We start from the raw sequence: 20,437 nt of genomic DNA, 5'->3' as shown, positions 1-20,437 counted from the left end.
AAATTTAAAAGTTAAAAATACTAACTTAAAAAATGTAAAAGTTTAGACATTAAAGTAGAAATTTAGATAAATTCATATACTGTTAGTGTAATTTATCCAAACAAAAATGGGACTCAAATAGTATCTGGAAAAATATGAGGGACTTTATCAGGAACTACCCCTGTTGTTAAGTACTAAAATCGTTCGAACACAGTGAGTAACATTCCCAAATCGGGTAAAAACGAGTTTGACCCATTTCAGAATGATCTGACTCAACTCAAGCAAATTACAAAACTATTGCGCGTTAATTTTTTCGCCGGAGACCGCCGATGTATAATATTTCCCCAATTTATCGGTCCATTTTAGTCCTCATCAACTGGTAAAACCTATCAGTTTCATAGATTTTAATTCTCTCCCGTTTCAAATTTGTAGTATAAGCACACGATATGTTTAATCGATTGAATAGTGAATACAGGCGGCGCCGCTCTTTTCCTAATTGTAATTTGAGATTGATTTTAAACCTAATTTCACTTGTTTACAGAGCAAAGTAACAAATTCGGCGCCGTTTAGCTTCCGTTTTACCAGACAATTTTGTAACTAATGGATTTGAATACACAACCTGAAGAGTTTGAAGATAGAAGAAAGGGTATTTTGGGAAGTTTTTCAGGGCACGAGCTTGTACATAGAGAAGTATGTTATTTTTTATGAGTTTCTTTAACTTGCTTTATAAGCTACCTGCAGTTTTATTGCACAGTTTTGGTGTAGTTAAGTTGGAATTTTGTTACAATTTGGTACTTATATGACTGCAGACACTACAATATGCATTTTCGTAAGTTTGAACGTTCATTGATCTGTAATTTCAATCTTCATAATGTGTATAGGATAGTGATAGAAGACAACAATGGAGTTCGAAAAGGAAATTCCAAGGCGAAGAGGGTGGTCGTCAATTCCATTATCGCGGCCATCAATCTTCTAATAATAATCAACGGTTTGGTAACCGTGGAACTTATGATGAATATGCGCTTCCTCCTGGTAGTATTGCAAATTGACTGTTTATAGGCATGCTATTCGATGAATGCCCTGATGATTAGTATAATTGCTAATATTTTTTTTCTGTTGCAGGTTGGTTGGGTTGCCCTGCTTATGGTGAAGCTATAGGTCGTATAATTCCTTCGAAAGTTCCACTTAGTGAGTCCTTCAATAAAAACATTCCAGGCAAAAGATACACTCCACAACATGTGATAAATGAACAAAGACAACTTGGAAGAGAAGTGAGTAGATTTTTACTGTAATCTTTTTGGAAGACTGTGAATATAATAATGCAATTATGCTAATATTATTCATAGGAGACACATTAGATGAGTTGATTGGATTTATTTCTTGAACGTTGAGTACCTTTTGTATTCTAGTTTTATGTAGCACACAAGTGCCTCAGTGGTGTTTTTTTATTCTATAATACTAAATGATAATGTCCTTTTTTTTTCATTGTAGAAGCTCTCCCCTTCCCATAAAAAGGGAATGCACCAAGTAAATATTAAGCATGTTACTAGTTTTTCCACTAGTTTTACACTTGTTAATGAAACAAGAAGACCGTATGAAAAAGTACATATTTGTGGGGCAGAAGACAGAAACACAAATCACCGATTTGTTCTTTTTGAATGAAATTTGCACTGGATATAGTTTCTGCAATAAGTTAATATTTTGGTAATAGACAGCATTAAACATCTTGATTTTTTTCCCAGATTGGTTTGGTGATTGATTTAACAAATTCTGTTCGCTACTACCCCATATCAGCTTGGTCAGAGGAAGGGATTAGCCATATCAAGGTCTTCTTTCAATTATTCAGTTTTTATAAATGCTTTTAGTAATGTACCGGTTGAAACTTCTCCTTAGTACAAACTTAATTTTAATGTGCCAGATTAGATGCAAGGGCAGGGATTCTGTACCTGATGATGCATCTGTATATAAGTTTGTCGACGAGGTAAGCTTCTTTTATCATAGTATTACATGTTCTTTGTGGAAAAACTTTGCACGCCTTCCATTCTCTTGCTTATTGTGTTAGTTTATTTTCTACCTTGTTTTTTTTATGGTTTTCCAGGGACTATAGTATAATAAGCTTTCTTAGGGGCTCTTAGGGCTTTTTTCATTTCTCCATAAAGAGTTTGATTCACTATTATGGCAATCTTGTTAGGTTTCACAATTTTGCTCCCAGACAACAAATGGAGAGAAGTGTATTCTTGTCCATTGTACACATGGCCATAACCGCACAGGCTATATGATTGCTCATTTTCTCAAGCGGACGAGATCTATCTCTGTCACTGAGGTAGGCAATGTTGTTTGATTATTCCCAATTCTTCTACCCTAGTGTTTAACATTTTAAGTTGGAGTTGCCCACTTTCTACTTTTTGTTTGTGCAGGCAATAGGTATATTTGCTAAGGCACGCCCTCCTGGAATCTATAAAGATGACTATATTGATTCATTATACACCTTTTATAATGAAAATAGGCCTGATCAAGTTGTTTGTCCGCAAACTCCTGAGTGGAAAAAAATTGACGATGCTGAATTTAACAGTGCAGCTTTGCAAGATCATAAGAATGGATCTGCTCCTTTGCATGTATGTGATATCCGGATATGTGTTTCAGTTCCCAACTGCTACTGTTAGTTTGCATATCTGGTTAAGTTTTTGTCCTGAAAAAATGGGAATGCTTATTGGTCAAAAACATCCTCTTCTAAGTGTTTATTTGCTTGGTTTCTATCTTGATAAACATATTCATGCTATATGCTTTGATTGAAGCACTTTTTCTTTTGGCCCCTTGTTAAGTGCAAAAGATTAGGCTACTACAATCATGCTACTTGCAACACAGTAATAAATATTTTATCTGTTTTGGAGTTTATGTATGTTGGGGGATATGAAATTAGATTTCACCTTTATTGAATTTCACTATACGATGAATGATGCTGCTGTTTGTAGAAAGTTGGAACATTTATGAGATTAAGTACTTAGTTGCTACATTTTGAGTGGTGCTTTTTGGTAATGATTATGACTGACTTTTTATGGGAACATGTATCTAGTACTTTAAAATGCTATAAGGTGGAGGACAACTGCTTAGAACATGAAATAGTTATAATGCTTTACCAGTTTGTGATCTTTTAGATAATCTTTTTCAACTTGAATGCATTCAATGTTTACAGATGCTTGAGTGAATTTTGTGAAAGTTGTCTAGACATTGAAGATACCTTGTATCTCTTAGCATGGGTTGACTTGTCTTTCTTCTCTAGTTAAGAGTATTTTATGCTCGTAAATTTTTTATGTTCAGGGGAATGAATGCAACCATTGTTCTTCTAATGTAAAATCAGGGTTTACTTGTAATAATGAATCTAATACCATATAACACTTAAATGGTTACTTCTGTACAATATTTCCATATACATTGTTACAAGCTATACAAATTGAGCCCTAAATGAAATGTCGATTTGTTTGCATGGAACTTAATATATTTTAACTTAGAGCTTGTGGCTGTATTGCTTCTGGAATGCAATATCTACAAATATGTCTATTGACAATTGCAGAAACATGTTTCGTTTTCTTTTATATTAGGAGAACCGCATGGAAAATCATGTAATGACAATTGATGATGTGCTGGGAGATGCGGTGTCTTATGACAAACTACAAGAATTGCGACTAATCTGCTATGATATGCTTAAACTTGGAATTCCGGTAGGCAACGAAGCTTTCTCTCTTTAATATCTTTGCGCGTGTGTATGCATAGTTGTGAAATTAAATTTCAGCTTTATCATTTTCAACATCTTCTTTCATTTGAGAGAACTTACGATCATCATGGTATTTTGACGTAATGAGTTTACATCTCCACTTTTATTCCCTTGAATAATTATTTTAATATGCTAAGCTCTTTTTAAGATATGTTAGTAATTTCTAATCTTACTCCAAATAGAATTTTCACCTTGAAGCTATGGTTGCGTTTAATTTTGAAAAATCATGGTTTGACACGTAATGGCTCATCTTTTATCTTCTTAACAATTTCTTTGTCACATCTTGCTAGAGGCTTCATGTCGAAGTTGGCAGATGTATGGAGTTTTTCTTGTTGGACTGATCATCCAAAGCAATTCTAAATGCTTCTTTCTGCTTATTTTGTGGCATAAGATTTGTGTTTTGTTGCTCATCTCTTATCTTTTAAACATTTTTTTTTTTGCTTTTGTGCTTGATATAGTTGATTTAAAGTCCCTATTCAATAACATATTTTCTGGAATCCAGGCAAGAGGAAATCTACAATTTCCAGGGTCTCATCCAGTTTCTCTTAATGGGTAAGATACTAAGATGCTTTAGACTCAACAGTTTTACTCCAACAAACTATACTGTTGATATATCATATTGAGATGCCTTTCCTGTTGGCGGTGGTTTTATCTATATATGCATTCATGATTGGTTGGAAACATTTTGTTTTCAGTAGGGTTAAATCTAAAATTATTATTACATTTTATTAATAAATACTTGTTTCTTAATAAGATGGACTGATGCATTTTGATACTAGTAATATAAAGAATTGATGATTTAGCTATTCGTATTTACCCTTCCGTTACATTGGCTTGACAAAAAAGTTTTTGACTAAAGTTTTTCTATCGACTTTCTGAAGATGTAGTTATCTTTAGAGAATCCTGAGTTTCTAGTATAATCAAATATCTGATGTAACATGCAGGGATAATCTACAACTATTAAGACAGCGGTATTACTATGCCACATGGAAGGCCGATGGAACACGATATCTAATGTTAATAACTTGGGATGGATGTTACTTGATAGATAGGAATTTTACCTTTCGAAGAGTTGATATGCGGTTCCCTTGCAAACAAAAAGATAAGGTGTGTTCATGCTTGACATGAGAAGGCTATGATCTTGTGATGCAGCAATTACAGATTAAATGAAAATTTCTTATCTGCCACTCTTACACTTCTTTTTGGTTGTGGCTGATCAGGTTCACCATTACACGTTGCTTGATGGAGAGATGGTTATAGACACCGACTCTAATACACAAAAGAAAGAGAGAAGATATCTCATTTACGATGTCATGGCAATTAACGAAATATCTCTAGTGGAGGTTAGTGTAATTATAAAGTACTTTCATTCATGTATTTATTAGTGTAATGTGCTTCAAATTCCCAATTCCTTGTAGCACTATCACGGATACGAAAGTAATGGGAGAAATTAGTATGAATTGTCATTTTCTCTGAGTGGACCGGGAATTACTGCAGATTCCAGCTAAACTATGGCATCAGTAGTGCAGTGTCCTATCCGTTAAAGTGTAAATTTAATTAATCTGAAGGCTACTTTTGAAACATAAGGAAAAATCTAAGTGCTGGTAGACTTCATATGTTCTTCTGCAAATATAGAAAGTAGGCTTCTTTGGACATTTTGCTTATCTATGAATTTTAATTGCGTGATGAAACTTTCAGTTATATAAGAAGCTTCTATATTTATTATTTTCTGGATCTAAATAATGTTTTTCTTGCCTCACATTAATTTCATTATTTTTTATTACATGTTGGTCTTCTAATTAGATTGTGGTTGCAGATGCCCTTCCATGAGAGGTGGAAGAAGCTAAATAAAGAAGTGATTGAACCTCGAAATCAAGAGCGCGAGGTTCTTTCTAAGAGCCTAGCTCCATATTATAGATATGACCTGGAACCATTTAGTGTATGTATTGCTAATTGCCATAATAATTAGATCCCATCTATGTTGCTTAATAAAACTTGCAATTTCTGAAAAATTGATCCGTGATCTTAAATGTTTCATCAGGTGAGGAGGAAGGATTTTTGGTTGCTGTCTACTGTAGATAAGCTTCTAAAGAAATTTATCCCTAAACTTCCACATGAAGCGGATGGTCTCATATTGCAGGTGCTTAAATAGCAGTTTGAGGATAATGCAAATAGGGCAGTCAATTTAGATATTCGTGGTTAAGGGAACAGAAAGCGCAACTATTGAATTGAATTATAAAATTGCTATTTTGACAGGATCTGCCGAAGGTCAAATCTTTGATCCCTTTGTCTTCGTCTTTCTCCTCCTCCCATTTTCTTCCTTTTCTTCTTCTAAATGATCCTCTGTAAATATTTAATGTAAATTACACGAAAAGACAGTGGAGGATAAAAGCAGATTTCTTGTTAGTTTTTGTTTTCCCTACATTCAGAGCCCCATGCTAATGTTTGAGCAATTGTTGTTAAGACGCCTTTTTTGGTTATTATTGCACTAGTGTATTCTCTTGAGCGCTGCTGATTTAACCGCATAAAATGCTTGATACATTTGTGTAATACGTTTGTCTTGGGGAAGCTTTTGCAGGGATGGGATGATCCTTATGTGCCGCGCACACATGAAGGGCTTCTAAAGTGGAAATATGTTCATATGAACTCAGTTGATTTTCTTTTCGAGGTTCTTCCGCTAATTTTATTTGTTTAATTGGAATGAAGGCTGTGTTATGCCTCTATGATTCGCTCAACATAGTTGATGTTTGATATTTACAGTTGGGAGGTCATGATCGCCCACTTCTTTTTTTATATGAACGTGGGAGAAAGAAGCTCATGCATGGAAATAGTGTTGTATTTAATGGTTGGTCTCTTTTGAATCTATACTTGCCATGTATTGAGTTCTAACATTCTATCTGATACTTCATCTCATGTAATTACAGATGCAATAGATGCATCTTCATGTTCAGGAAAGATCATCGAGTGCTCGTGGGATCCCGAGAGGCAGTTATGGATATATATGCGGATTAGGACCGACAAATCAACACCAAATGAATTCAATACTTACAGAAAGGTTTACTTTTGCTCCTCTTTAATGTGTTAGTTTATTTTCTATTGTTTTTTTTATTATTATTCTATGAGGATTAAATGATTTGGTGACTCGAATTCAAGATCTCTCGTTCTTAGCCCATCTTGTCAAAACTGGAGTTTAATGTGTTAATTATCAAATGCATTTGAACAAATAAAAACAGTATTGATATATAATCAGGTAATGCGGAGCATAAGAGATAATATTACGGAGGAAGTTTTATTCAAAGAGATCGATGAGATCCTTCACTTGCCAATGTATGCCGATAGAATTCAGAATGATATAAAGGCTCATCAAAATACAGTTTCCGCACGGCGCAGGTGATACGGCGATTAAACAAGAATTTATGAGTAGCTATAATCATGCATTGCTGTTTAGTTTTCTTCCTCATAGGTTACGTATAATGAGTTATTGAGCAGTATCTTATAATTCGCATAGAGTTTTCTACGTTTTTAGCGGGCTGCCATATAACCAGCTTATGCTTAACCTTGTATTGTTAGCAATATAGTTAGTACTCTCATTCTTTGTTCTTGTTAGCAATAATATAGGCTCAATTTAGATGTTTGTGACATATTCAAGGATGCACTACTATTTGTTATTATGGAAGATGCATTAAAACATGAATCTTTTCTAAATTCTTACAGGTGCTAGAGAAAACTGTACCAACTACACAAAAATAAGAGAAAATTACGGAATAATTAGGAATGCGGCAATTATTTTCCCAAATACCAACACATTGGAATCTTTTCTCTTCTATCAAATGTGTTTTACATAAAATAGCTTATCTGGAAACATTATTACATTTTTACCCATTTCTTTCCAAGCTTCCATCTCCTCTCTCGCTCATACAATCCCACCTCAACACCACCTCCTGATTCCGATGAAACGTGGTAGCTGTTTAAACTTACCCTTTATAATTACTAACAACAGATGAAACGGCCATGCTTTCATATCTGATGAATTTTTTGTTGATGGATCGATTAAACCAGCAATAATCTTTCAAAATTGAGGAATGAAAACGAAAGAATTTGTGTTTGTTGGGTTGATTTTGCAAATGGGTGATTTGCTGGTGGGTAAGAAATTTAGGAGAGCAGCTTTAACGATGATTAGGGAAGAGTAACATTTTGACTCCCAAGTGGAATTGTGTTGTGGTGCCATTCTTTCCCAGTACTTCAACTATTGGGCTTGTGTTGATAAATGTGTTTGCGCTAAAGCTTTTCTCAAAATTCAAGTCAGGTTAAGACTCAATCTTTGTTAGCAATAATGGTTACTGCCATGATGAACTCGAACAACTAAATTATTTACAAAGTCACTAGCATATGTTGATTATTATCTTATATTATATCTTTAGATAGTGTATTGGTAATAAATTTCAGAAAAAATTACTATTTCACCTCTCATATTTGACATAATTTATAGTTCAGTTCTTCTTATTTGAAAATTGAACTATATAGCCTCTCACTTTTACTTTTGTCAACGATTTAATCCTTCCGTCCATTTTGGATGTTAGTAAACAAATTCAACGAAACTATATTATCACTTGTAATCAATAACACTCTAATTTGTTTTGTTATTAAAATTGTATGTAATATGTATTATTTATGTATCGGAAATATATCATGATTTAATATTATTTCATAGATGTATTAGTTGTGTATCATGTATACATTATGAGCTATTTATTTATATGATAATTTGTAGCTATTTTTAATTGTATAATTATTGAAGGTATTATATAGTTATTGATTTAGTTTATTATGTATAAACCATGTGTGTGTGTATATATATATATTGAATATATCAACGATACATTATATATACACCACTAATACATTGTGGATAAATCGTCGATACATCATAAAATACACCATTAATACATTGTAGATACATGTTCTTTTTTATTATTATTATTTCAACGAAATGAATTTCGTAGATATACCATTAATTACAATTTTTAGAATCTATCTCCAACTCAAAAGGATTATTTTTAACAAAATAAATTTCAAAATGACCGATACATGTGTGTACTAGTGATACATAGGTGATACATTTCCCATACATAAATGATACATGTTTAATTTTTTTAAATTATTTTAAGAAAATAAATTTTAGAATGACCGAAACATCATTGATACATCACAAATACACCATCGATACATCAAAAATATAGAGGTGAAAAAATAAAAATAAAATTTTAATACATTACCGATGTATCATCTATATCTTACAATACAATGTAAATATATGGCTGATACATCGTAAATACATTATAAATATAAACAATAAATTGAGCTAAAAAGCAAAAGCTCGTGTAACATGGAAAAATAAAAGGACAGAGCAAGCATCAAATATTTAATAAGAAGACACATTTTATAAATACATATATCGAATACATATCAGAAACAATATATATATATAATTTATATATGATAGATACATATATTTTTAATACATAATATACAATATATATATACTTTTTGTAACATAATTTATGCATTTTTAAAGCATGTAATACATATATTTTTGAATTTAAAATATATTATCATACACCTCAGATACACATAAATAGTACGTAAAATAATATGTGTGTGTATATATATACACACACATATTTATTTATTTGTTTGTTTTTGTTTTTAAAAATATGAGAAAATGAATTAGTGACACATTTCAGATACATAGCAGATACATATCAGATACATAGGTGGTACATTTTTTATTTTTTTTACATGCTGATACGCGCTGACGCGTGACTGACGCGCGTGTCAGACGCGTGGCAGACGCACGTCAGACGTGTTTCTGACGCGTTTTTGACTATTTTTAACACGTTTTGACTTTTTTTTCTTGGTTTTGAGTGTGCCATGTGTCTCCTATTTAGTGGTTGGGTAGAAAATGTAAAGTTTCTCCTTATTTTGTCATGAATGTAAATTTTTGATTTGGTGTGTATTTTTGTAAATTCTTATTTAAATAGTAATATTTTTGTGGTTTTCTCCAAAAATAATGATTGTGGACTCTTATGAAGCCCATTAGACCTAAATGGATAAACCTTAATGGGCTTGATCTTCAACTTCACCGCGGATGCTTAAAAATGGTTTTTTGGGTTAAACTTTTTTGGATTAAAAAAAGTAAATACAATAAATAGCATCTGTATTGTAAGAGTTACTGTTCTTCTTGATCTAATACAAAAGTTATGATTTCGATTTTGGACTTTAAAAAAGAAGCATCTGTGGCATGTTAAATTTTGCATTAATTAACATATGGCCTATCTCACCAGTGCAATGCTCAACATTTCTTCAAATTTAGAACTACAACAACAATGTCTCTGCTATTCATCATCTTCTTCTCCTTAATCTTCCACTACCCATTAGTTTCCCCCCAAAAAACACTCTACGCACCCATTCAAAAAGACCCAATCACCCTCCTCTACACCATAACACTTCATCTCAAAACCCCTCCTCAGCCCACAAAACTACACCTCGACATCGGAGCCTCCTTCACATGGCTGGACTGCACCAATTACACTTCGCCCAAATCTAAACGCATTTCTTGCTCTTCTCCGATCTGCGCTTCTTTTCACACCTATGCATGCGCTAACCACTCCTGCTCTCTTTACCCTGAAAATCCCATCACTCGTCAAGCCACTCTCGCCGCTGCTTTCACCGACACGCTTTCACTACCGGAAGCCGATAATGGATCGTCAGCTCCGGTTCAATTCGTACCCGTACCCGGTTTTGTTTTCTCATGTTCGAGAACCTTCCTTCTTAATGGACTGGCTAAAGACGTAGCTGGACTCGCCGCGCTCGGCCGGTCTAGTCATTCACTTCCGGCGCAGATTACCACCGCCGTCTCTTCTCCGCGGCGTTTTGCGCTTTGTCTGTCTAGCTCAACCGGCGTCGTTTTGTTTGGGAGTAGCGGCGGCGGCGGTTCTTATTCAAACTCACTAGTGTACACAAAACTCATCGTAAATCCAGTGGGGTCCACTGTCATATCATACGGTCAGCAACCGTCGGATGAGTATTTCATAAGTTTGACTTCCATCAAAGTCAACGGGAAACCGGTTAATTTCAACAGGTCGCAAATACAAATAGATGAGAACGGTTACGGCGGAACAAAAATCTCCACCGACACCCCGTACACTATTCTAGAAAGTTCCATTTACGAGGCGTTTGTGAAATTATTTGTGAATGAATCAGCTGGTTTGAATCTTACGGTAACGAATGCAGTCAAGCCGTTCGATGTGTGTTACAAAGCGAGTGATGTGATCGGAACGCGTGTGGGTCCGGGTGTTCCGACCGTTGATTTTGTGATGGAGAGTGATGATGTGTTTTGGAGGATTTTTGGGTCGAATTCAATGGTGAGGATTGAGAGAGATGATGTTGATGTGTGGTGCTTGGGGTTTGTTGATGGTGGGGTCAATATGAGGAGTGCTGTGGTGATTGGTGGGCATCAGATGGAGGATAATGTAATTGTGTTTGATTTAGATGAAAATAGATTTGGATTTAGTTCTTCCCTTTTGCTCAAAGGGACTAATTGTGCTAACTTCAAATATTAGTTCCACTTTTCATAAAAGAAGAAAAAAAATTGTTCCATATTCTAATAGATTATTGCTTAATTTCGAAGAAGTGATTTTTTAAGAAACATCTCATAATTATTTATACAATTGCCATTAGATGATTATTTTGTTATATTTATTGTTTTTATATAAATAATTATATAAAATTAGCTAGAATAAATTATCATCCAATAGCAGTTACATGAGTAAAATTTAGACTCAATTTGATTCAATTAGGAAAACTGTTCCAAAAAAAGCAAAAATATTCAACTTATTTTAATTCTAACCAATTTTTTTTTTAATTTGGTCAATTATAGCCAAACAATCAAATTTTGATAGATAACTTTCAATTTAAAAAGGTTAAGTTCAGTTAAAATTGAAATACTTCGAAAGGAATTAGCCCTTTGGATGAATATGATGTTAAATTAGTTAATTGGCTGCGACTGAAAACTACTTATTAAAAGTAGGCTTAATACTGTCAAAAAGTCAAACCTTTCAACTTTTTGAAAATATATCCAAATGTTTTAAAAGTTGTAAATATATCCAAATTTTATAAATTCGCTGTAAATCAATCCATTTGCTAAAATTGATTTAATTATGCCTATAATATCAATTGAATATGTAAAGTTTCTTAAAATTAGATATAAAAAAATTGTCAATTACGATGCCACATGATTTCGATAAATCAATTTTGAAAATTATTAAATCGATTTTAACAAATTGGATAAATTTCCAACGAATTATCCAAATTGGAACAAATTTACAACTTTTAAAAGGTTTGGATATATTTCCAAAAGTCAAAAAGGTTTGACTTTTTACACCATTAGCCCTTAAAATTAAAAACTTCGGTTAGGATTGAAAATAATCGAAAAGATTTAGCCTCATGAAAAAAAAAAAATAAGATAAAATTTAGAAGCCAGATTTTGAATATTATTTAAATTTTATGGATCCAACAAAAGATTTTTCTGCTCTAAAAGAGACAACAAACCTTTTTGAATAAGAGCAATGCTCAAAAATATTACACCAAAAGAGAGCCTTGCATAACAGTAACAGCTTTCCCCCGCAGCAACACTCTCTCATTCACCTCATCCAAATGAATGTCCAAAATTCCACTTCTTGGTGATGCCTAATCCCCCAAAAACAATAACACAGAGATTTAGTAAGTAATCTACAACAATGGAATTCTGCAGACTTGTGTATGTGTGAGATAGATGAGAAAATGTACCTGATAGGCCAAAAAATCACACTTCCCCAGCTTCTTTCCCCAATAAGGAGCTAAAGCACAATGTGCACTCCCACAAACTGGATCCTAAAACATTCAAACAAGTAATATAGAAACTTATATATGCGATTTCGATTCATTTTCATCCATTAGTTGTCGTGTCCGCTTCAACATTGTCACAAATACTAATGGAACTAGAAAATTAAGCGAGGAGACGACCTAAGAAATCATTACAATAATCAACACTAGATCCAGCAATATTACCTCATTAATGCCATATTTAGGACAGAAGAATCGACTGTAAAAGTCAAATTCAGATTCCGGTGGAGCAACTCCAGTAACAATTATTCCCCTTCCAGGACATTTTAGTATCTCGTCAAACTGTGGCTGTAATTCACTTACAGCTTTAGCAGATGGCAGCACTACCTACAAAAATTTGCCAACTTTCATATGCAGATCATGATACACAGTCAAGTAGAGATTCATGCAATTCATAATCAGAGGACATCAGATGTGAGATATCTAAAAGAGAAGAAGGGAGTGATTACAAAAATGTCGTCTGAAGTAGAAGTCCTTCTTATATCGATTATGGAATCACAATTTAAGGCTTTAGAAATTGGCGCAAGATCAACAGAGTTGAATTCAGCAGTTGAGGCAGTTGGGAAATTTAATTCAATGAGAAAGCAATGATTTGCTTCACCATTTTGAGCAGTTGGGACATTGTCTTTGCTGATTTCAGGAACCTTCTTAGCTGTAAGAATCCCAGATAGTGTCTCAAACTCAATAATGTCAGAATTTACCAAACCATTAGAAAATATGGTGTGTGAAGCTGCTAGGGTTGCATGACCACAAAGCTCAACCTGTCCAAACAGAAATAGAAAATTTAAAAATGAAAATAGCTCCAAAGGACGATAGAAGAAACAAGCAGCTTAACTCTACTCTCATTACTTTGGTGCCTAAAGTTGATAATCCATCTTCTGTAGGGGATTTTCATCCTAATTCTTACTGCAATGTCTTGTATAAAGTGATTAAGAAGACATACTTTATCTTTAGACTTAGAAGTGTCTTAAACTTTTTGTCAATCTGAACCAACCTGCTCTCAACCCTGGTTGCAGCATCTCCAATGATGAGCTTTTGGCTCTTGAATTAGGGTGAAGGTGTCATAGAAAAAGGCTAATTGTTGTGCCATTAAGATTGATAATCAAAAAGACTAATTGTTGTGCCATTAAGAATGATATTCAAAAAGCCTATTGTCTTGGAACTATTTAGTGGAGGTTCTAATGTGATATCCTAGGAAATTCATTCAGCTTGTGATGACTTGTGTAAGAATAAGTATGTTTTTAGTGTTGATTAATGGGCAAGTAGAGGGGCTATTTTTAACAAGGGTTGAGATAAGGAGCCCCTGTCTCTCCCCTTCAAAAGAGTTCTATTTTTTGCATCAAAAACAACAAATTCTCAATGGCTTACGGTATTCAGAAGGTAGTCTTCCTGTTAGGTATCTTGGTGTTTCTCCAATTTCTTCAAGACTTTCTAAAAATCATTGCAGCAGTCTTATTGCTCATATTACCGTAAGATTGAATTGTTGGGCAATGAGATCTTAGTATGCATTGCTTTTGGAGCTCTATTTTTCTCCTCCTTAAAGCTGAGATTAAACAAGTGGAGGCCATTTTTATGAAGTTTTCGAGGCAAAGGCAAATCTAGCTGCTTGGTAAAGTGGGCTGATGTGTATGTTGATAAAAGCTTAGGCGGTATAGGCATTAAACCTATCGAGAAGATGAACAACGCAGCGTAGATTAGGCATGTTAAGTTGATATATTGTTTGTGCTAAACTCACCCTGTGGACTCTAGATTGAAGGTAACTTAGTTTCTGGGGCATTACCGAGCAACTGGACTGTAGTTGGAGCTAGAGACAACTAATTAATTCAGTACTTCTCATATTGACCAATTTGCTATGATTAAGATGCTCAGTTTCTAAAGAAGTCTGGAGTAAATATTCCGATTGAAGTAGAGAATTAGATTACCTCAGCAACAGGAGTAAACCACCTAAGAGTAAACCTGGGATTAGAAGAATTTGTATGAGAACGAGTGAGGCGAGTCAAATAGCAGGTTTCGGAAATGTTGAACTCAGCTGCAACAGATTGCAACCATTCATCGTCTTTATCTTCTTCTAATAAACATACAGCTGCTGGGTTCCCTTTGAAAGCTGAATCCGTGAATGCATCCACCTTCACAATTTTCAAAACAGATTATTACAATACAGAATCTTTTAATCGTATGAGCAGAAACAAATTGCGCCTACCACAAAATATTTGACCAGTTGTTTCCCCATTTTCTACAGACAAAACAAAGTGAAACAGCAAGAAGGGAATAACCAATCACAAATTGTAGTGCTTAGTTAGGACCAGAGTCAATGGCTGCGGAGCAGAGTTTGTCCATATAATTTGTTAATTTAAAAAGAAGAAAACAAAAAGATAAATTTGGCCCTTTATCTTTAATGATTAGATTCTTTAGTCCTTTTAGTTTGGCATGTATCTAATAAACCCACTTTATCCGGCTTCACAGGCAAAGATAAACTGATAAACCATAAACAAACTTCAACTTGGATGAATGCTAACAATAAGATAGTTTAAAGAAAACACTAAACAGTAACTGGAAATTTATTGTACATTTACAGATGCTCCAGCTTCTGAAAAGTTGAGAGATCAATAAATTAATGATACAAATTGAAAGAAATGCAACATTCGGGGATCAATGTCAGATTTCAATTATGGAGTTCATCATCGATGATGATTACATTATATAGATTGTTTTATTTGTTGGATATCTTAAGAAAATGCGAGAAGGCGATAGCTCCTAGTAGTCTTCAATGATTCTGCATCATTGGCCTCCGACAGGGTGACCGAAGCCAACTCGTAAATCTGCAGAGTAACGGATTTAGTTAGTCCTCATGGTCATTGCTCAAAATATTCTAATGATCAAACAACAATAATATCTACTCACTTTATATTATTGCATAATACTAAGGCTTAAAAATCTTAAACCAAAATGGAGCCTTGCATAACAGTTACAGATTTTCCGTGCAGCAGAACTCTCTGATTCGGCTCATCCAAATGAATGTCCAATATTCCACTTCTTGATGAGGCCTAAATCCGAAAAGAGAAAATGTAGTAAACAATCTACAACAAGGGCATTTTGCAGACTCGTGTTTGAGACAGAGGAAAAATTGTACCTGATAGGCCATAAGATCACACTTCCCCAGCTTCTTTCCCCAATAAAGGGCTAAAACACAGTGTGCACTTCCACAAACTGGATCCTACAACATTCAAACATGTCATATAAGAAATTATACGCCATCTCGATTCATTTCCATTCATTAGTTGTAAAAGTCAAATTACAGCTTGATGATATACAAAAATGCCAACAAAATTACCTCATTAATTCCCAATTTAGGACAGAAGAATCGGCTGTAAAAGTCAAATTCAGACTCTGGTGGAGCAACTCCAGTAACAATTATTCCCCTTCCAGGACATTTTCGTATATCATCAAGCTGTGGCTGTACTTCAATTACAGCTTTAGCAGATGGCAGCACGACCTACATAAATTGGTCAGCTTTCATTTGTACTGCAGTCATGAAACACAGTCAAGTAGAGATTCATGCAAATTCATAATAAGAGGATATCGCTCGATAAAATTTGTTCGAGCTCATTTTTCATCAAAATTTAAGATCTTTAAAAGACAAAAGAAAGGGAATTCTTACAAGAAGGTCGTCAGCAGTAGTAGTCCTCCTGATATCGATTATGGAAGCACAATTCAAGGCTTTATAAATTAGCTCAAGATCGACAGAGTTGAATTCAGCAGTTGAGACAGTAGGGAAATTTAATTCGATGAGAAAGCCTTCATTTGCTTCACCATTTTGAGTAGTTTGGACATTGTCTTTGCTGATTTCAGAAACCTTCTTAGCTGTTAGAATCCCAGATAGTGTTTCAAACTCAATAATGTCAGAATTTACCAAACCATTAGAAAAGATGATGTGCGCAGCTGCTAGTGTTGCATGACCACAAAGCGGAACCTGTCAAAACAGAAATGGAAAATTAAAACCTTAAAACAGCTCCAATTAATAAATGATATATACAATATGAATGCAAACGACAACTGAAGAAACAACCAAATCAATTAGGCTTGTTATGAAGATGAAATTTAAAATCCAATTCTTGCAAAATCAAGTTATTTCTAGCAAGATTTCATATCTTTTCAAATATGTTCTGAAATGAAATCTCAAATCTATTCAATTCAGTCGGAACCTTGTATATTTTAGAAATTTTGAACACAATCTTTGAGACAGAGGCATAATGATCATCACTTATCACAAAAGAACCAACAAAAAAGAGGGGTAATGTCATAAAAATTCACCAACTTTACACGTTTTTCCAATTTAATCACGTTCTTTAAAACTTCTCATAAAAATACACCAACTTTCATTTTTTTCCCAAATTCATACACGGTGCTGACGTGACACTCAATTTTGGAAAAAATGAAAGTTGGTGTATTATTATGAGAAGTTTTAAAAAACGTGATTAAATTGAGAAAGTAAATTTGGTGAATTTTTATGATATTAACCCAAAAAAAAATCACTATCAATCAAGATGAAACCTGCTTAAAAAAAGGCAAAATTATGATTAAATCCAAACCATCCAATAAAATTGATCCTAAAAGTAATTCAGGCATTATGATGATAGGACATCAGCAACGAAGTCATACTCATTAAGGAAACTGGTTACATATAAATCCAAATAGAAAATTTCAGTACCTCAGCAATAGGAGTAAACCACCTAAGACGGAACCTGGGATTAGAAGAAATGGTGTCAGAATGAGTGATGCGACTCAAATAGCTGGTTTGAGAGATGTTGAACTCAGCAGCAACAGATTGCAACCATTTATCATCTTTATCTTCTTCTAATAAACATACAGCTGCTGGATTCCCTTTGAAAGCTGAATCCGTGAATGCATCCACCTTCATAATTTTCAAAACAGATTAGTACAATTCAGTAAATATAACCTTTTGATTGTATGTACGAAAAGAAATTGCGCCTACCACAAAATATTTGACGAGTTGTTTTCCCATTTTCCACAGGGGGCGATGAACCAGAAAGAAAAAGTTAAGTTGTTTAGAGAAGACAAAGTTAAAATGCATGGACACAACCAATCAGATATACTAATATTTATAACCTGAGTCAATGGCGGCTGAGCAGAACTTGTCCAACTAAATATATTTTTTAAAGCAGAAAAAAAGGAAGAAAAAAATGATTTTGCACTTTAACTTTCATGATTAGGTTCTTTTAAATTGGCATGTAGCAGATGAGTACACCCTCTTGATCCTGAAATTCTAATGCGTCATAATTTCATCATAACAAAATTTCTGTAAAAATTTCTCTGAGTAAATATCAAATTCATTATTGCATGAGAACTTAAGCTTACAAGCAAACTTCATCGTCCAGATTACAGAACCTACTATTAAGATCAATACATTTAGTTGATCGAAATACGTTTTACATTTAAAGATGCTCCAAGTTAATAAATTCATAATACAAATAGGATGAAAGGTGGGTTCATGAATACCCATAAAATGGAAAAAGAGACGACAAACGTTTCTGCATAACAGTAAGGCTCAAAAATCTTAGACCAGAATAGAGCCTTGCATAATAGTAACAGCTTTTCCCTGCAGCAGAACTCTCTGATTCAGCTCATCCAAATGAATGTCTAAAATCCCACTTCTTTGTGATGCCTAAACCCAATAAAAAACAAAGAGACAGAGAAAGCACTAAACAATATGCAGCAATGGGATTTTGTGGACTCGTGTATGAGAGAGACAGAGAGGAAAAAATGTACCTGATACGCCATAAAATCACACTTTCCGAGTTTCTTTCCCCAATAAGGGGCTAAAGCACAATGTGCACTCCCACAGACCGCATCCTGAAGCATCCAAAAATGTAACATAAGAAAATGATATGTGTCTTTCAATTTCTCATTCAGTAGTTGTTGTGACAACTTAAGCATGGTCACAACTCATAATGTCTGAACCAACAAGGATCCAGAATAAACTTCGGGTCACAATTAGTTAGACAGAAAAGCACCGGTTTACATATGTTGGATAACTCCTCCCAGAGGAATTTGAGGTTTAAATATATTTCTTTTATTATCCTATTTTATCAAAATGGCAGCCTTTACATTGCCTCGGAAGGCTTGCGACAAAATTAATAAGCATTTTGGAATTAAGAAATCCTTTACAATAACCAGCACTAGATGCCAACAAATTTACCTCATTCACTCCAAATTTGGGACAGAAGAATCGAGTGTAAAAGTCAAATTCAGACTCCGGTGGAGCAACTCCAGTAACGATTATTCCCCTTCCGGGACATTTTAGCACATCATCAAAATGTGGCTGCAATTCACTTACAGCTTTAGCAGATGGCAGCACAACCTACAAAGATTTGTCAACTTTCATTTGCAGATTATGTAACACAGCAAAGCAGACATTCATGCAGATCATAATTAGAGCATGTCACTCTACTAAATTTATTCAATGCTCATTCTGCATATAGATGTAAGATCCCCAAAAGAGAAAGGAAGGGTATTCTTACAAAAAGGTCGTCTGTAGTAGTAGTCCTCCTGATATCAATTATAGAAGCACAATTCAAATTCAAGGCTTTAGAAACTGGCGTAATATCATCAGAGTCGAACTCAGCAGTTGAGATAGCAGGAAAGTTCAATTCAATGAGAAAGCAATCATCTGGTCCATCATTTTGAGTGGTTGGGACATTGTCTTCGATAATTTTAGGAATCTTCTTAGCTGTTAAAATCCCAGATAGTGTCTCAAACTCAATGATGTCAGAATCTATCAAACCATTAGAAAAGATGGCGTGTGAAGCTGCTAATGTTGCATGACCACAAAGTGCAACCTGCCAAAACAAGAAAGGCATTTTAGAACTAAGGATAGTTCCAACTAACAAGAACGACCGAAGAAACAAGCAAATCAATTATAGCTTTGTTCTAAATAAATAAATAAGAACCAAAAACCAAGCAAATCAATTTAAAACTCTTTTTTTAACATGTTAAGAACCAAAAACCAACAGAGCTGACCAATTTAAGAGGAAAAGAAAACAAATTTACTTGATAGTACCTCAACAACAGTAGCAAACCACCTAAGACGAAACCTGGGAGTAGAAGAAATAGTGTCAGAACGAGTGATGCGAGTCAAGTAGCAGGTTACAGGCATGTTGAACTCAGCAGCAACAGACTGCAACCACTTGTCATCTTTCTCTTCTTCTAATAAACTTACAGCTGCAGGGTTCCCTTTAAAAGCTGAATCTGTGAACGCGTCCACCTTCACAATTTTCAAAACCAATTAGAACAATGCAACTAACTGAAATTTCTGATTATATCTGCAGAAAGAGAGAGCTTACCACAAAGTATTTGACCAGTTGTTTCCCCATTTACTACACACAGATGAACCAAGAAGTTTTTTTTTGGGATAGGGAAGGTTAAAAAGCATGAAGCACGGAACTAAACAAAATTTCAAGTTGTTAGAACAGCAGACAAGGGCTCCACTCCGTGAAAATTAATGTCAAAATGATTGTCCTTGAGATTAGATTTTGTCCTCAGGATTAGATTTTCTCATAGCTACTCTTAAGTCGGCATGCTGTAGATAAATCCAGTTTATCCTGTTTTACTGCTAAAGTTGAGATCAAATGAAGGCAAAAATAAAAAAGACCAGATGGATGCTAAACAAATTATGTGACATATCAAGTCATGTTTATGCTGAATAAATTAAGCATATAACAAGCT

At 34.3% G+C, this 20,437-nt stretch overlaps 5 protein-coding genes across 6 annotated transcripts; 2 read left to right on the top strand and 3 right to left on the bottom strand.

Annotated features, from left to right (window-relative positions):
- Nucleotides 1-182: 182 nt before the first annotated feature.
- Nucleotides 183-7,441, top strand: LOC126686796 (uncharacterized). 2 transcript variants are annotated; one of them, XM_056106174.1, is made up of 19 exons: nucleotides 183-358; nucleotides 521-669; nucleotides 861-1,011; nucleotides 1,102-1,250; nucleotides 1,722-1,805; nucleotides 1,898-1,960; nucleotides 2,171-2,302; nucleotides 2,397-2,594; nucleotides 3,579-3,698; nucleotides 4,254-4,303; nucleotides 4,696-4,858; nucleotides 4,972-5,094; nucleotides 5,568-5,690; nucleotides 5,793-5,891; nucleotides 6,008-6,019; nucleotides 6,330-6,419; nucleotides 6,512-6,596; nucleotides 6,676-6,806; nucleotides 7,002-7,441. In XM_056106174.1, the coding sequence occupies exons 2-19, from the start codon at nucleotides 580-582 to the stop codon at nucleotides 7,143-7,145; spliced, it is 2,007 nt and encodes a 668-aa protein (XP_055962149.1). In that variant the 5' UTR covers nucleotides 183-358; nucleotides 521-579; the 3' UTR covers nucleotides 7,146-7,441. The 2 variants fall into 2 exon arrangements, with proteins under 2 accessions (XP_055962149.1, XP_050236991.1); XM_050381034.2 differs by lacking the exon at nucleotides 6,008-6,019.
- Nucleotides 7,442-9,984: 2,543 nt separating this feature from the next.
- Nucleotides 9,985-11,418, top strand: LOC126685913 (probable aspartic proteinase GIP1). Its single transcript, XM_050379922.2, has one exon. The coding sequence runs from the start codon at nucleotides 10,138-10,140 to the stop codon at nucleotides 11,371-11,373; it is 1,236 nt and encodes a 411-aa protein (XP_050235879.1). The 5' UTR covers nucleotides 9,985-10,137; the 3' UTR covers nucleotides 11,374-11,418.
- Nucleotides 11,419-12,281: 863 nt separating this feature from the next.
- Nucleotides 12,282-15,031, bottom strand: LOC126687439 (uncharacterized). Its single transcript, XM_050382000.2, has 6 exons — nucleotides 14,895-15,031; nucleotides 14,617-14,820; nucleotides 13,144-13,455; nucleotides 12,860-13,021; nucleotides 12,599-12,682; nucleotides 12,282-12,499 (listed from the first exon to the last, which is right to left on the bottom strand). The coding sequence occupies exons 1-6, from the start codon at nucleotides 14,922-14,924 to the stop codon at nucleotides 12,392-12,394; spliced, it is 900 nt and encodes a 299-aa protein (XP_050237957.1). The 5' UTR covers nucleotides 14,925-15,031; the 3' UTR covers nucleotides 12,282-12,391.
- A 186-nt stretch (nucleotides 15,032-15,217) lies between these two features.
- LOC126687438 (uncharacterized) lies at nucleotides 15,218-17,973 on the bottom strand. Its single transcript, XM_050381998.2, has 7 exons — nucleotides 17,688-17,973; nucleotides 17,403-17,606; nucleotides 16,353-16,664; nucleotides 16,026-16,187; nucleotides 15,825-15,908; nucleotides 15,596-15,738; nucleotides 15,218-15,513 (listed from the first exon to the last, which is right to left on the bottom strand). Exons 1-6 carry the CDS (start codon nucleotides 17,784-17,786, stop codon nucleotides 15,631-15,633), a joined length of 969 nt encoding a protein of 322 aa, XP_050237955.1. The 5' UTR covers nucleotides 17,787-17,973; the 3' UTR covers nucleotides 15,218-15,513; nucleotides 15,596-15,630.
- A 157-nt stretch (nucleotides 17,974-18,130) lies between these two features.
- LOC126653545 (uncharacterized) lies at nucleotides 18,131-20,314 on the bottom strand. Its single transcript, XM_050347456.2, has 6 exons — nucleotides 20,056-20,314; nucleotides 19,773-19,976; nucleotides 19,234-19,551; nucleotides 18,912-19,073; nucleotides 18,482-18,565; nucleotides 18,131-18,377 (listed from the first exon to the last, which is right to left on the bottom strand). Exons 1-6 carry the CDS (start codon nucleotides 20,083-20,085, stop codon nucleotides 18,270-18,272), a joined length of 906 nt encoding a protein of 301 aa, XP_050203413.1. The 5' UTR covers nucleotides 20,086-20,314; the 3' UTR covers nucleotides 18,131-18,269.
- Between the last annotated feature and the right edge of the window lie 123 nt (nucleotides 20,315-20,437).

This window comes from Mercurialis annua, linkage group LG6 (genome assembly GCF_937616625.2).
Source record: "Mercurialis annua linkage group LG6, ddMerAnnu1.2, whole genome shotgun sequence".
Lineage (NCBI taxonomy): Eukaryota > Viridiplantae > Streptophyta > Magnoliopsida > Malpighiales > Euphorbiaceae > Mercurialis > Mercurialis annua.
The sequence above is the reverse complement of the archived record's forward strand: the minus strand, read 5'-3'. Positions and strand labels throughout refer to the sequence as shown.